Below are 17384 nucleotides of genomic sequence, written 5' to 3'. Positions count from 1 at the left end.
TGGCCATACTTCTAAGGGGCTGAACAGCTCTCTATACCTACCAGGGAAAGCTGTATCTTGTCCATGACCTTAAGACAATTTTTGAAATCACCTCTTTTATTCAGGAAATCATTTCAGTCTCTCGGTAATCTTGGGGAGATTCTGATTGGACACCAGAGGGAAATTTTTCACAGTGAGGACAGTCACCATTGGAATAATCTCCCCAGGGAAGGGGTTGACTCGGCCACGTTGGACACCTTCAAGAGTCATCTGGACAGGGTGCTGGGCCATCTTGTCTGGACTGTGCTCTTCCCAGAAAGGTTGGACTAGATGATCCCTGAGGTCCCTTCCAACCTGGGATTCTGTGATTCTGTAAATTTTTCAGGTTGCTAAGGTTGGTCACAAAGTACTGGCAAGTGTGAGAAAAACTACCTTTTAGCCTCGCATGATTCTGTGCTAGGCATTAAGGTCATGTGTATAGGTTTACCATGAAACAGCAAACTAACGTAAGCTTCTCTGAGTTACAGCTCAGTGTATGCATTGGAAAAAAAAGCACGTTCAAGTGTCTTATTAATATAATATAAATTAACAGTTATCAGCAGGACAAAAATAACACCAGTAGACTAAAAGGTCAGGATCAGTTTGTCGCTAGTGTAGCTGTGCTTTCCTCCTTCTGGAGAGTAAAGGGTGAGTTTGGCCCCAGATATGTTTTAAGATAACCTGGTGTACTTTAAAGTCACGGAGAGGGCAAGCACTATTTTATTTTGCATGTAGCAATACAACCAGTCATTCATACATAGCACCAGATTCATGCCCCATCAATTAATGTGCAATAGAAACACAGTACTGGTGTCTGTTTCCTCACCAATTTATTTCTGGTATTTCTATTGCTGTTCTTATCAGCCGGTTTCGTTACGAAGAGTTGAAATTCTGACCTCATCTGCTCAAAGTGACAATTGAAAGTAGCCTAGCGGGGTTTTCAGCAGTCTGTTGCAATTCCAAAATCATGGTACAAAATCATAGAAGTCCAGACTGGAAGGGATGTCTGGAGGTCACCTCGTTTAACCTTCTCTTGAACAGTAAGTTATCCAGAGCCCTGTCCAACCAAGTCTTGAATATTGCCGGTGAGGGAGATTCCACCACCTGTCTGGGCACCCTATTCCGATGTTTAGTTGTTCTCACAGTGAAGAATATAATCTTAACGTAGACAGAATTTCCCGTGAAGCAATTGCTTCTTGTCTGTTGCCATAAATCTTTGTGAAAAGAGTGCCTCCATTTTCTTAATAACTATCCTTTAGGTATCGGAAGACTTTGATTAAACACCCACACCCCACCCCACCCTATCCCCTGAGTTTTCTCTCCCTGGGCTGAACAAACCCAATTCCTTCAAGATTTCTTCATGTGCCAAGTTCTCCAACTCTCTAACAGTCTTGGTGAGCCTGCACGGGATCCTCTCCAATTCTTCCAATGTCCGTCTTGACCTTGGAGGTACTGAAGAAGCCCCACATGAAGGTAAAAAAGTTAGATATTAATGAATTTCACTTACCAGATGATTAACATGGCTGCTCTTCTGTTGTCAGAAATTCAATTACCAATGTTGTAATACAAATTCCTGTCGCAAATAGACATTCTATCTGGAAAACCCAGAGACACAAAGGGGCTAAGGAGCCCTCATGAAGTATCACCTACCTCCAGCTGTGTATGCATGCACTTACCCGGCAGCTGGGAGGCATTAGGTTGGGAAAGCTTTACAAGTAAGAGAAGGTTCCTCTTGTTCGCTTTTAAAGCTAGTCGTGTGGCTATTTTTGCCCAGGCTTAGCTCAGGTGTAACGTTGAATGTGTTTACTAAGTGTTGTAACCACTATTAGAACAAAATTTCACTTCTGTTGTACGCTCTGGCATTGAAGTCCTCGTGGAAGTGCCAGCGCTGCGAACAGGAAGCGTTTTCTATCACTGAATGGATTTGGTGCGTTAGTAACTCCGAGGTTTGATTTTTAAACAGGAGAAAGAGTCTATACATAACTTTGCTCTCCCAGTGAAGTATCATATATGCTGATTAATTAATGGTTATACACTGGTGCTTTAGAACCACACAGGGACAGCATAAAAAAGCATAGCTGGGACACTAATTTTTTTCCCAGAAAACCCATTCTAGTTAATCTCTTCCATCCTCCCACTACGTTCACCTTTAACATATGGCAGTTCTGTATCATGAGACTGGCACCTAAAATTAGGTAGGGCCTTGCTATGCTCCCTCCCACTCCCACCCACTCCTTGCATATGTATACAGTTTGTAAGGACCAGCTGTGAATTTTGCCCCTGTAAACACTGTTTTTCTAGCTTTTTAACAGGACTCTGTTCCAGCTATTCCACATTAGCTGTTATTTTCCTCAAGAACATTTATCTTACATTTAATTTTCCTGAAAGACAAGTAAAAGTTCCCAGATATTTTAATATTTTGGGATCTTTTCCCTTAGATGTATTAGGGTCTGTGATGTTTTCTGCCTTATACCAAAGGGGAGACAGTAATATTTGATTTAGGGTTATCTTTCAGCAGTTTATCTAAAGATCAGAAGTTTCACATGTAAGCATTGTGTGCTTCAGTGTGACAAAGTAGGCAATGAAAGTGCTCTGACCAGCACAGCTGGGTGTAGAATTTGGTTCATGTTAAGTAGGAGCCTAAAGTCAGTACTTGCAAAATACAGTTAATGAAACCCACACATGACGTGTTCTGGTAGCTTTTGAAGTCATACATAACAAATCAGGCTTCTGATTGAATTGAATGAATTAATGACTTGTAAAGCCAGCTCGTCATACTTACATATTTTATAATATTCTGTTTTGTTTGGTTTTGACTGGGAAGGAGCCATCATTAATTTTACTGAAAGCTGGGCATTCACAGAAACTGTTTATGATTTTATGACTGAACTATGAATAGCAAAGCATGTGTGACACATTAAGAAATTCTGTAGTATAAACGTTGATGTTTTCTAGCACCACAGCTAAAGGTATCATCAAAAAAGGAAACTAAATCACAGCTGATTTTACTTACTGCATGATAAATTGGAAAAAAAAAAAAAAGAAAAAGCTGCTCCTCTGGTAAGTGTACGTTACACATTTCTGCTGCATTATCAAGGAAGGGCTGAAAACCCAACCTGCTGAGGTGAGGTGTGTTCAGCTTTGCCTCTGCTGACCCGTTCCAGTATATACTGGTATGTTACAGTATCCTAGTTATCTGCAGGTTATCTAAGTAGTGGTTGGAGTGGCCCTTCCTGGAAGAAATCAAGTTTGATAAAGTTCAAATCATAGCAGAGCTGGTCGAGAAGTAACTTCTGTACATTTGTTTCAGTGAGTTCAGAGCAGCAAACTAAGAAAAACCATGAACGTGCAATAAAAATTCCCCCGGACTGGATCGAGTACCGGCTCTGCTGCCGACTCCCTGCATAGCGGTAGGCAAGTTAGTTGCACCAAAGTTATCAGTTATCAAAGTCATCATTGTAGGTGTCCCCATCTTAAAAACTGTGATGTTTTGTGGGTAGGACTGGGTATTTTGAGGCATGGAGCGCTCTGTTTTCACCGAGTTCAAAGATGCAATTACTTTCCATCTCTTAAAATTGGACCTTTCCTATTTTACACATCACTCAAAAACAGAGGTTGCTTTTGAAAATGTTCCATTTTACCTGTGATCCTCAAGTCCTCCTGTCTGAAAATAGAGGAAAGAATCATCGTATAGTCACAAGAAGTTACAAATATTTAAAAAAACTGGCTCAGCACTAACCAAGTGCTGTTATATTACTTTTGAATGTATAATGATCCAAAGCGCTCTGCATCCGTCAGCTTAACATCAGTTGAAACACTTTCAGATGTAACTGTAGGAATTGGGGTAATCCTGACATTTTTCTTTTTGATTTTTGGATAACCAACTGGAGACATCTCAGCAAACTTTTATTTTCACAAAGTGCTAATGCCTGCCCTCTGAAGTACATGACTCTCTGCTGTGTCTCAGGTTGGTCACTGGGAATAAATATATCTAGAAGTAATAATCCTCTCTGAAAATTGTGCCCCCTGGTTGTTCTTTGTTCACAGTCACTGCTGAATGAAGAAAGACTTCACATGAAAAGACAGAGCAGTGATTTAGTGTAAGACATTTTGCTAACTGAAAATTCTTGAAGACTTGTAGATAGCCAGGATAAGATGAAAATTCAAAGTAATTTCTAAAGTTTAGAAACGGTTGATTGCCAGATACTTGGGTTTTAGGGAATTCAGTTTGTCTGATTTTCACTGAAATAATTTTGCGTGACTATAAGGAAAATAACATCAGATGTAAAACTAGGAAACTTGGCATTGGATTTTGTGATATTATGAGCTTGTAATGCAAGAATGTTAAGACCTTAAGCTGCTTTTGGTTGGGCATTTTTTTTTTCCTGAGAGGTTGTTTGTTTTTTAATATCACGAACCAAAATGGAGAAACATTAATTCAGCCTCCACAGATACTGCACACTCTGTCCAGGTTCTGGCCTATCATATAAGGCAGCTGTTAAAATTTCTTCTGTGAGAAAATACGTGAAGCTGCAATGATTTTTTGCTCTAGACCTATAAATCCCACTGAAATCAGTGTGCTGATTTCTGTTCGCTCTGCTGGGTACAACTGGAAATGTGGAAGTTCAGACTCCTACTAAGTTTTCCTGTTAGGACAGGATTTGGCACTTGTGGAATAAGTCACGTACACCATCGGTTCTGAGATCTCCCTGGGTTTTGGGAGAGCCGTCGGAAGCAGAACAACACACAGCAAGGTTTCATCAGTGTGTGTTTCATCTGAAACATGGGCCTAAGCCACGACTTAGGCTTTAATTCATTTTAGTACACATGTAGTTTAAACATAAGCCTTGAGCATGCTCCAGGCTGTGGCAGAAAAAAACTTGTGATCTTGGCCTAAGTCTGCAACATCTGTTTTATTAAGATATTAGGCCTGTGATGCTAAGACAGGACTGGCATGAAGTGAGCAAACTGGTTGTACAATTCCTCACAAAACTAACGCTGCTGATCTTTATGTTCTGATGCATTTGCAAATATACTGCAGCAGGATTTTTATGATGTTCACTTAGCGGCACAGGATTAGGCGTAACTGCATATATTAAAACAGCACTTTTAGAGTAATAGCAGTGGGCCAATACTGGGGTGAGACAGATTTCAGGTAGGGCTTTAAAACTGTGAAAAGTTTGCATATCCTGTCACTCAAACCTTTGGGCTTATTCAGCCTTGGCTCAGATCCTGCTGTTATTACTGTTTTTATTTTAGTTTGGCCCGTTTGTTTATTGTTGACAGTTTAGTGATATAGGACACTACTTGCTATATAAATCTTCTTCCTAGTGATAACTGCCTTCTGAAATTGCTCACAGGCTCACAGATTTTTCTTAGTAGACAAGTGTTTAATTGGTTTAATCAAGGAATGAATAGCGAGACTGTCTTCTGGTGTTTTGCTTTATACCCCTCAATCTTTAATTAATACTCAAGCAAAATCTGTGATCCCTGAGGAAAATAAAGAAACATTTATGTCGCCTTAGGACGCAGTTCCAAGAGGTGATAAGTGCTCTCGATCTTATTGCAGCCAATACAAGTTAAGGTCACTGCCATCTTCCAGGGCCTGCCCAGCGTCTTGTGGGTTGCTATTAGGTGCTGTGTGTTCCCTTGGAAATGTTGTCTTGAAAGAGGGTGTGGTCTGGGACCAATTTTAACAAAAAGGGTAAAGAAAAAATAATGTTTAATTTCAAATAATCTGATTTTGATAAATACAATACAAAAACCCTTCCCAAAATGCTTATAGGTTCCATGTCTGGAAACTGTCCCTGGATGCTCTCGGGATTGATTGATTATACTGGCATCAACGTCACTCAGTTGTTTGATTTTTTCCTAATTGCTTATCTGCTAAATTAAAACCCTTTAGTTACAATTCAGAATAAGTTACTCCTTTCAGAGCCTCCCAGCATTTGCTCTTCAAAATAGCGAGTTTCCAGTTGCTTCACTTGGGATCCCCTTAGAGCATTTAACATCTGCGTTCCAGCCTCTGGCATTTTCAAAGGGGATACCAAACACGACAGATATCATGACTGGGTCTGAAGGTGTGTGCTAGCTCTGAGAGTTTATTGCGTGATAAACACTGGTGTTGAAGAAAGAAAAAATTAATAACAAGTTTAAATTAATAAGGGACAACAGCAAAGTGTTAAAAGCACTGGCTCTGGAAAGCCGAGAAATAGTTCTGCTCCCAAAAATCATGCAATCCTACATAAAATTAGGACTGCACCTGACAGGTTTTGTGAATGCATTACCAGTAACTACATGATATGTTCCATTTACTTGTGCCAATTGTAAATACCGTCAGGTAGAGATCTGAGGGTAACAGAATTAGCACAATTCCAGCATTTAGGCTATCCAGTGTACCAAATCTTGCTGTATGGTATTTATCTGAACTCCACTATCACGGGAGGGGGCTGGGCTGTAACCAAAAGGTTTGCAATTACCCTGGTCTGCCTTCAGGAGTAGCGGCTCCCTGGTGCTCCCTTAGATACTCCATTGCCACCTGCTGGCTTGGGGAAGGGTAATTCTGCCTCACCCTAGCAAGAGGTGAGGGTCTGGTGCAAGCTAGGACTGATCTATTTTTGTGCAGGATCTATTTTTGATGGTATTTTTTTTTATTATGCAGTGTTTCAGAAGGTGCATAAGGAATGTTGATCATGGACCAAGAGACTTGCATTAGCAAGTTAGAGAAGTAGGAGTAAAATAGAGGTGAACGACCTGGGCACCTTCTCAGAGGTGCAAGATTTGGGACAGTGGGTTTTAAAGAGAAAAAGTCATCCTTGCAAAGCAAAAGGCTATTCAGGCACAAGGGGAACAGAAACAGAAAGGCCCAGCATGAAAAGGCAAATGCAGTGATTAAAGCCAACCTTGCGGAGCTGCGCGTAGTCCTGCAAAGAGCTGCACAGACCGATTCTGTGCAAGAGCAAGCCAGGAAGATGATATAACCTCAGGATGAAGGATTAAGTTTCAAGATCTCCATTCAGTGGCGTTGTTCTTTATTTTCCTGTTGCTCTGGACCTCACTGGCCTCCAAACCACCACTGCTTGGGGGCCGCAGACTAGCGTGTAGCGAGGGAACGAGTAGTCCCCCGTAGAGGTGCTCATCTAGCAGATGGCATGTACGCCTTTCCCAGTCTCTTCAGAACTCCCCACTGGGATGTGCATGTCAGTCTAGAAACTAAAACAGCACAATATGGGATATATTTTGGGGTCGTATAGAGCATGTCCCCTTCCAGCCCATTGCACATACAACTAGCCGTGCTGTCTGCTACATTTTTAAACGATTTTTTCAATAACTACAGTGAAAGTACTGAAGGTTAAAGCTTTCCGAGAGTGCAGTTTCCTGTGTCAGCCTTACGGGTGTCAGCAGCACTGCGCTGTGCCAGTGGCTGTGCAAAAATTTTCGATTGCGCGCAGATTGGTAAAAGCTCTGTCAAGCAGCAATACTCTTCAGTTGAGCATCGCTGCATTTTAAAGGGCTAGTGAAGTCTGGGAAATCAAAACATAAGATAGGATAAAGTTTTAGGAAAATTAGCACTGTGGATCAAATGGATTAGGCTGTTGGGTGTGTTCATATAGGGAGGAAAATAGCTACCTTGGCTTTTGTGGTATTTCACAGGAGCAGAGTTCTGCTTTCACTTTCATCTTCAGTACTGCTCAATTTGGTGGAGCGGCACAGGGTTCACATGAGGCCAGAATTTGTCTTTCCAAGTTCAGATACAACTAAATTCTATTTGGCTCCTAATGAATAATGGTCATTATGAGAGTTTGGCTGATTAATTGTTCAAGGCTGCATCTTGTCTCCTGAACAGATCTCAGACAAATGCATCTTGTGCAAGATTGCTCCTTGTAAACCTAAATAACCCTGGCGTACTGGAAAAATTGAGCCAGGTGTTAGATGTGGTCCCATGTCAAAATGGGAAAAAGAAACCCCCTAGCTTCAGAGAATACCGCATGACTGCTTTGTAGCGCAGCGTCCTGCACAGTGACCTACAGCAGTTGTGTTGTCTGCAAGACTCTCCACGAGTCCCTGTTAGGCTCCAGAGTTTGGCCCTAGTTGGAGAATACAATTTAAGGTGAAAAGCATGTCTTGATAATGCTCAAAATCTAAGAAAGATGCAGACATTTTTTCCTTTGAATTATTCTTTTCTTAAAAGGTTGTCTTAAGCTCTCATTTGAAAAGAAATCATTTTGCATGCAAATAAGAGCCATAAGGAGGGCAATTACAATGGTATTTTAAACAATTCGCTACCATTTCTTTGCCAAAAAAAATCCCGGTGTTCTCATGTTTTGTTTTTCCAAGCTCTAAAAATTGTCCTGCAATTTACCGATGTTAAAAAGACAGACTAAGCTACTGACATATTTCCAGATCAACTGTTTCTGTTTTCTAATAATAAATTGGGCTACGCTCTGATAGCAATCACTTGTTTGAAAACCTAAAAATCTTTAAATATTGTTAATTGCTCCAAAAAAAGTGAAATGAATCTTTTGAAAAAGAACATTTGCAAATGGAAAACGTTTTACATTTAGAATTTGTAATGCTGGCTTTCAAAATATTCCTTTAATAGTCAAAACAGTTTCATCAATTAAGCAAAACCCGGAGGCAGATTTGAATTCCCTCTCACTTTTATTGCTGGCCCTAACACACAAATCAGAGCGGATGTATTTCTAATACAAGAATGTTCTGCAAACCAGTAAATCTGGGATTATCTCTTCAGACTGATTATGTCAAAGCTCTTTAGCCACAGCACTTTTGGAGAGCTAAAAATAAATAGCCGGGGGGGGGGGGGAGTTATACATTTATTCTGTACCTAAATAATCTGTGCGTATTGTGTGGGTCTGTCTACACGGTATCTGGACTTAATGTTTATTTATAAGAGTTCTTTTCCTAGTAAGGATTTTGGCAAAGGGTTTAAACCAAACTGTCCTACTAGAAGCGTCCTACGGGACAACGTCTGGTGCAAGTTTAAAAGACCTGAGTTCAAATCAGAAGTGTTTACTGCAGATTGGTATTAGAGCAAAATTTGGCCCCAAATATTTTGAAAATGGATTAAAACTATTTCTCTTCTACCCTACCGGTGATTAAACACTGTTATGTCATTGAACAGAGAAAATTGGGATCTTTATTTCAATGCCACAATTCGGCACTATTAAAGATCTGGAGAGATTTTGCATTTAAATTGTACAAGAACAAGATGAAGTTCTTACAGCAGTTAGCAGAAAGACAGGCATGCTATCATTTGCCTCCTGCTCCTGAAGTATGTAGGAGGAAAATCTTCTGAAGAATAAACACTTAACAAAGAATTTTTTAATAGGTTACATCAAAGATCTGTGAATGCTTTTCCACATAACTCTTCTACTCCTGTGCAGATTCTCCCATTTCACAGGACTGATACTTGCATGCTCATGGGAAAATAGAGCGAAGGATGGAGGTACACAGCAGGTCAAGGCACGCTACGTGAGGAAGTCACATGGGAAAAAGTAAAATTTAAAAATAATGTTGTTCTTATTTAAATTCAGTAATGGATTGTTGAGAAAGGCTTGATTAAAGCAGGCAATATAAACACTTACATTAGTACTGCAGGCAATAAATCCTGCATTGGCAGAGCTGGAATGGATGGAATCCAGTTCATTCAGCTCCCATGATCCACAGGTATTGGCAGGAGTTCTCTGTCGTTATGCAGATAAATGAAACCGCATGCTGGGACTCTAATTTAGAGGGACATCTTCAGTATTAAGCCATAATGACTGACTTTTTTAATTAAAAAAAAAAAAAAAAAAGATGGTGTTTCCTGGCAGTAGAGAAAACATTGCAGAAATATTCATTTTTCATACTATATTTACAAATACAAACATATATTCATAATACAAATATGAATGCCTGTATTTCCCTGTGTTGTGGAATAACAGGAATGATGTTCTTGATTAGACAGAGTTCCTCTTAAAATGGAAATTTTTTTCACAAATCTCTCAGAAAAAGATGTATAAGGACTCTTCATATTCATGGTGGCTATCGTCTGACTTTCTAAAGGTAAACATCGGAAGCTTTTGGAAAGTTGCTCTTATTCCTGGTGAGAATGGTACATTCACTTTCTCAGAATGAAATGATGGCTGTACTTGCGAACCGTCAGTGTCTGCTGCGCTGTATTTTCTGTAGCTACATGGTGTTCAGTTACACTCTGGTTTAGCTTCTGTGCAATGATCTCTACAGCTCCACTAAGGTGATGCATGTTTTTGTAATAGCCTCATGAAGGAATGGAGGCCGTCCAGTGCTGCTCTGACCAAAAAAAGCACTTATGCATTGCTCTAACACAAGCTGGAGCTTTTAGGGTCGTCGTTGTTTTAAGGATAACAACTGAGACTGTGGCCTTTATTTTCCACACCTTGTTTTTCTTGCTTGGTCCTTACTCAGGTCATTTCAATTGAAGTAGGGGCTAAATTCACAGATTACCAGTTCAGAGATAGGTTAATCTAGTTAATGCAGCTCAAGATATGATTTACCTTAGCATCATATTTACCTCTTGGTGAACAGTATTGTCCTCATCATATCCAACTTACTCTGAGCTCAGTATACTGAAATTAAAGGTGTGAACAGAAGGTAAGGTCATAGCATGATAGTGTTGACTGGAGAGGCGATCCCCATGCCCGTAATTCAGTGTAGGGGAACATTGTAGTGCAACGTTGACTCGTTTTCCTACCTTAACGTATCAGTTTCTGTAACTGGATATTCAAGAGAGAATTCTTGAAGGCAGAAAGACAAAATCTATTTTCACTTGAAAAGGTAAATCTAGAGCAGTTCCATCATGGCACTTCATACTTAATTAAACCAGTGCACCTGAAAGGTGGGTATAGGCATGGGCTTTAGGCACACCATATGTTATAAGTTGTGAGAAGAGCTCTTTGTCCTTTGTGGTGTATATTATACGCACAATATTTTTCAGCTAGTTCTTGTAATGAACTTATATTACAAAATTCATCTTTGCACTGACTTGACTATAAAAACTGTGAATTTATTAGCAAGATTTTTTTAAGTGAAAAGAAGCTATTTCCTTTACCAAGAACACATTATTCCAGAAGGGATAAGAGGCTGTGCCTTGCCCACACACAGTATGGCTAGCATGCATACCACCAATCATAAGGTGTGCAGCGTTCCCACCCGCTAACAGTGAGCCCATTCCATTTATCTGTCCTTACCGAGCCTTGATCAGGTTCTTTCCATTCATATAGAACCTTACCAAAAACTATAAAGCAGCTTAAACTGCATGTCAAATGTAGGGTTTAAGCCTTAAAAAGTAGTACTAACTCCCTTTTATTACAAGTGTTAAAGGCTGTGGAAGCATGTCCAGAATTTGGTCTAAAGACCATGTAAAGAGCATCTGGTTTTGGATTTATTCATCAGCCTTTTTCTGCAAGAAGAGGAATGGCTTAATGAAGCTAGAATATCAGTTCCTGTTCTAACAAACTGAGCGTATTTCTGCGATGTGATTCCACATTTGGTCAACTTCCTTTAGACCTCAGCCTTTAACTGCTGTGATGGCAACGTTGGTACCTTGCTAGCTTGTTGGCGTTTTGTAAGACTTGGCTAGTCTGGGCTGCACAGTGTGGATTGTCTACAGCTCTGCTAATGAACAGGAGCTGTCACCAGCCTGTCTCAGGAGTCTCTTACAAAAGCCTCTAATGTCTCTAATGCAATGGGAAATGGGACCTTCAGTCCGGGTTCTGGCACTCAGAAGGCTCCACATTTTGTTTGTAAAATCTCGTAGTTAGCAAGAAAAAGAGAATTCTGTGTTTGAGAGTGCTGTAATATCATTACAACTCCAGACTCAATCTGGTATTTCTTGTTCTGAGATTGGTAAACCTGTGGTTTTTTCTCTTGGTTCTTTTTAGCCATGTGACCCAGACGACGTCATGGATCCATCCCGTAACAAGCGCACTAAGCTTGCTTGGCTCTGAGGATGATGACAGTGGAATAAGAGAGCTTCCCGGGTCCAAGAGCTGAGGACGTCTCTTGACAGAATGTAGTTTGTCCAGTTTCAGTACATTCGTGAGAAGATGCACACTTCTTATCTACGTACCTTCTAGTCCAATGTAATAGTACCTGATGACGTTTGTCCCCTTCAAGTCTGAGGAAGTTCTGCCGTTTTTTAGGTGGGTTTATTCATGGGTGCTGCAAAAGATGCAGGCACTGCAGAAGTCTCTGTTCGGTCCTTAATCTGTCCCAGTTTGGTGTGCAGGGAGCAGTCTTACCTTAAGGCCTGATCTGGTCTTTTCATGACTTCTCTTGGCATAACTCCACTTTCCTCAAGTGGAAGTTTCACAGCTCTGCCCAGCAGAAGAGTTAAGACTGGGACATTGGTTGCAGTTTCACATGGTGAATTCCAGGTAGTGGCTGAATGAAAGATGCAAGGTGAGCTTTTTCCTTTTTTTAACCAGTGCTAGTGAGTGTAATGTAGATGCCTTATCTTTAACTACTGAAAATTTTTATTTTTATGGAAGAAAGTTGCAAATAAGTTTTGCTAATAGAAATTTAGCAATTTATTACAAGTATTGGAGCCATGATGACTTTTAAAACAAATATTTTGTAAGATTCGTGTTTGGGCTTTAGGAAAATGAGTCTTTGATAAGTTGTCAAGTGAAAAGAAACAGTTTTGGTAGAGGACATCATACTCTGTCAACAATATGAGGCAAGAATGGAAATTTTTCTACTTTTGTACTCTGCTAAGCTGATATATACATGCATCAAATACTTCAGTGGAAGCTGTGAAGTTTCAAGTACAATGAAACCTGTGAAACCACCTCCAGGATCAGCAGAAATCAGTCACCTCCTCAAAGCCGGTCTTTAAGTAGAACAAAATAATTATGTACACATTGGTGATGATTTAAAGAGGATATAGAAAATGACAGGGGGTGCTGGCGCAATCTTAATGAACAGGTTTCACTGCACCTCTGTCGTGGTTTAACCCAGCAGGCAGCTAAACACCACCCAGCCGCTCGCTCACTCCCCCTGTAGTGGGATGGGGTAGAGAATTGGAAAAAAGGTAAAACTCACGGGTTGAGCTAAAGACAGTTTAATAAGCAAAGCAAAAGCCGCGCACGCAGGCACAGCAAAACAGGGAATTAATTCCCTCCTCCCCAGGGGCAGGCGGGTGCTCAGCCGTCCCCAGCACAGCAGGGCTCCATCGTGCGGAACGGTGACTTGGGAAGGCAAACGCCATCACTCCCAACGCGCCCCCCCTCCCTCCTCCTCCCCCCAGCTCTATACGCTGAGCATGACGCCATACGGTGTGGGACACCCCTGGGGTCAGCTGGGGTCACTGTCCCGGCCGTGTCCCCTCCCAGCCCCTTGTGCCCCCCCAGCCCCTCGCTGGTGGGGTGGGGTGAGGGGCAGAAAAGGCCTTGGCTCTGCGTAAGCGCTGCCCAGCACATCCCTGAGTTACCAATGCTGTTTTTACCACAAATCCAAAACACAGCCCCATACCGGCTACTGTGAAGAAAATTACAGCAGCCAAAACCAGCATGTTTTCCACCCCTTATTCCATACCATTCACATCATGCTCAGGTCCCACACTATCAGGTACATTCTCGTTACCCACCTCCACCCTTCCGTGCTTTGATATAATACACGGGTATTATTCCCTTACTCTATGGACCACCCCTGTAAAGTGTCCACAGAATGTCCACTGAGTTCATTTAGTCCATGACTTTGGGCTCCATGTGTTCCAGTGGTCACTGAGGGCAGGAGAGGTGGTGTGTTGGGTGGAGTTACTGGGCACCAAAGCCAGCTCAGCTCAGGTCACTGCTGCACTTGCACAGCTTCTTGTAAGGCTTCTCCTCCATTGGTTCAGGTGGGTCCTGCTACACTAATGCCCATAACGTGCAGCTCAAACCATGGGTTACAACAATTTAAAGGTATTTCCATTACAGTGTCCACTCCGGTCCTTTTGGGCCAGGTTATAGGGTTTAGCACAGACTATTTTAAATCTCATTATTCGCAGCACATTGTATGATGCCAGCTTTGTCAAATATCTTATTCTATGCTACATTTTTCTGGAGGCTGTTTATATATATATCTCTCTGTGTGTGTATATAATATAGATGATGGGTGTTGACTAATGAATGAGAGAAGGACCTGAAGCTTTGCAGCAGCACTGATGACTATGCCAAAGGAAAGCCCTGTCTCTGACCTTCAGCCCAAGGAGAACAGGAAGGTAACAGTGTGAGGCAGGCATAGACTTCAGTCTGCATTTTTCTGAGCAGTGCACTTAAGGACTTCCGAACATCCCTGGAAGGGTTCAGGCACACTTATGCACTCTGGCTCGCCTCTGCTGACAGGTACAAGGGAATGAGGCATTTTTTTGGAGGTCTGTTGCAGCAGGTATGGCACTGGATTTAAAAATCCTTGCACTCTGAGGAATGGATATAAAGACCAGACTTACCTGCAGTTATGGTGCCTGTGCCACACTCTCTGTCCGTAGCATGACAGAGCTGTGCCAAGTCAGGCACGCTGTAGCTGTTGATCCTTTTGAATGAAAAATAATATACAATCTTTTTAAAACCCAGGTCAAGGGTCTTCTTTGAATAGCGTTTGGCCTGGGAGCTGTAGAGCACATCACCAAATGTTCTTCCTGGAGGAGCGAAGTGCAGCTCACAAGAGAGTTCTTTGCAGGCTTTGCTGGAAGTAGATGTCGGGATATATTGACTAAGCAAATAGGAAAATTTGTTTTGTACTTTTAACTAGGTCAGAACCAAATTATGCATGAATGTACACAGGTGGTGTGGATTAGGAAGAAGAGCTTGCTCAGCAGACCCACAGGAACTTACATTTCTAAGAAAACTTCTCATAGCAATAACACATAAATGCGTTAGCCATATTTTGCTCCGGTTGCTCCTACAAGCTTCACAGCCGCCTTTGTGTTCCCAGGGAACACAATCTGAAGGGACAGAGCACGTGCTTCGGTTTCAGGGTTGGACACTGGAGAAGCGTTTTTATTTCAATCCCTTTTCTGCGAATGGCACAGCCTCATGACCCATAGAGGAGATACATTGCTCTGAATTCCTTGCGATTTGTGCTGTAGCCTTAGTAGTCATCTGGATGCTTTATGACAGGCGTGTTCAGTTCATACTTCCATGCTATCCAGCTTGCACATAGATTCCAGTTTTCCTATTCTGTTCAAGAGAGGTTTGAATCTCCGCTTGACCCTCACAGTCTTGATTTATTCTGCTAGTGGCTCGGTGACAGCTAGCTGGGTGTTTCAAATGGGAGAAGCTATTTAGGGACAGAGAGTATGGATCAGGCAGGCTGCATGAGCAGAGGCTTCACGGAGAGCAATTTAAAGCTGTCCTTCTGTTAGATCAGCTGGAGGAGGACAGCTCTGCACACCCTGCTCGCCCTTCCCGGGGCGCTGGTAGCGATCTCTGGCTCCGAGCATGGAATGCCCAGCCTGCTGTGCACGAGGGAGGGGGGCATCGAGGCAAAATGTTGGCCATCTGCCTGCTCTGCTTACTGGCTGCACCCACAGATGAGAACATTTCAGAAGCTTGGAGACTCTCTCTCCCTCTCTCTCATAAATTTGGCTAGGAATTAAAGACATTAGAAATAGATCTCTAACTAGCTGCTTCTCCGGTAAGCACTACGTCTTCAGATAACCTGCTAGTTCAAATTCTCCGTTATTGAGACTACTGTTTCATACCTACAATCTCCAAATGTTCCAATCTATTTCTGTACGCTGGCATACTTGTTTCCTAGGTTATTTCTCTCTATCTCCCCTCGTCTCTTCCTTTCTGTGAAATAGTTTGTGAAATTATTTTGATTAAGCTGAACTGTGTATATTGAGAAAGTGGTTCTAGGATAACTTAAAAGAAATTTGTGAAGAGCGGTTGTCAACAAACATAACACTGTAAACAACAACTTTTCATTTTTATTCCAGAATAAAAACAATTTAAGTGGAAAAGAAATTAAAGTGCACGTTATATCCTTTAAAATAGTGAAACTACAGCTTTATAAGGGAATGGTCACGGGGGCATAAATGATTCCTGTACCTCTATTTATTTTCTGTGTAAAGGTGACATTGTGAAAAATACTGTTCTGGTACACACTGATGTTAATCTTCACCTGAATGCTTGCACCACACTGCCCTTCAAATCCTGCAGATATCCCCGTAAATTTAAAATGGCACATTCTCCCATCAAAGCAAAGAGCTTAACACAAATACCTACACAGTCATATTGGATGCTCGGCTTCGTAGGTGCTAAATAACTTGTAGCACTACTCAGTGTCTCAATAAATTAGATGATCCTTTTGTCACCCCCGCACCAGATAAATACAAGCATGCACACATATTTGAGCTGGCCACTCCATAAATATCACTTAAATCCTCATAGCGGTCAGGCACACGTGCTGGCCGGTACGTGGCCGCGCTGCTGTGTAATGGCTGCGCTGTGGTTTTCTACAGCAAAGTCTATAAAGGAGATATGGTTAATGTGTAAGTAAATGCATACGGCCTTTAGATTTTTATGGTCAATTGGGGAGAAAAGCCAAGAGCTGCCGTTTGCACACAGACATCTAATGCAAAGCAAGGACCTCCTTGGACCCAACCTTACAGCGCTAAATCTGTTCCCACACCAATTTCACTTGGAGCTGTAAGGACTCACGTGGGTTTGCAGTGGTGCCCGACTCTGTACAGAGAATTTCACTGTAAATTCTCAAGTAGTGTTATTCTCGAAGGATGATCCTGCTCGGCTTCCGACTGGAAAGCTCCCTGTTTAATACCACCCCCTTTAAAACCGTAACTGATGCAGGCTGCTGTTCCTCTTCGTACTCAAAAACATTTGTGGTGGTGGAAATCCCTTGTGTCCTTCAGAGTACAGATTTCAGTGATAGAAAGTACTTACTTATGTAATTAAACAGTACAAATCACTTCTTCGTCTGCTTGGGCTATGCGTGTTACTGAATCAGCTCGTGCTTATTTTCTAGGGCTGTTGTAGGCATGTGATGGGGCAAACGCCCAGCGGCTGGCCAAGGAGAGGGAACAAATCCCTGCTCTAACATCAGACTTTTCAGGATTGCCAAAATCCAACTTTTAAAGGAAGCTGAAAAAGCAAATCAGCGTTGCTGCAGTTCCTGTGCAGGTCTCTGTGGAGCCTCGCATACTTTACTTACATTCCCCATGGTTGTAGTTTAAGGAACAGAAACTAATAGGATCCAGCCTAGAGATCAGCTGGAGGCTTGAGCCTCTGCTGTAAATTAAGGAATACAAAATTACTTACACTAAAATGAGAAATACAATAAAATGGGAGTAATTCCTGCAACTTATCCTTGTAATTTGCTGGTTA

General features: G+C 41.7%; 1 protein-coding gene across 11 annotated transcripts in view; it reads left to right on the top strand.

The window, feature by feature from the left end:
- The window catches only part of STXBP4 (syntaxin binding protein 4), a 78905-nt gene extending 62899 nt beyond the window's left edge, over window positions 1–16006 (top strand). For 9 of the 11 annotated variants that reach the window (XM_075111335.1, XM_075111338.1, XM_075111334.1 and 6 more), the window contains one exon: window positions 11940–16006. In XM_075111335.1, coding sequence (XP_074967436.1) covers window positions 11940–12051 — 112 coding nt within the window. In that variant the 3' untranslated portion in view covers window positions 12052–16006. The remainder of the gene's footprint in view (window positions 1–11939) is intronic. The other 2 variants (XR_012663352.1, XM_075111341.1) reach the window with 2 other exon arrangements.
- Window positions 16007–17384: the final 1378 nt, after the last annotated feature.

Source organism: Phalacrocorax aristotelis, chromosome 16 (genome assembly GCF_949628215.1).
Source record: "Phalacrocorax aristotelis chromosome 16, bGulAri2.1, whole genome shotgun sequence".
NCBI lineage: Eukaryota > Metazoa > Chordata > Aves > Suliformes > Phalacrocoracidae > Phalacrocorax > Phalacrocorax aristotelis.
Note: the sequence above shows the minus strand (reverse complement) of the source record. Positions and strands in the feature narration are given on the sequence as shown.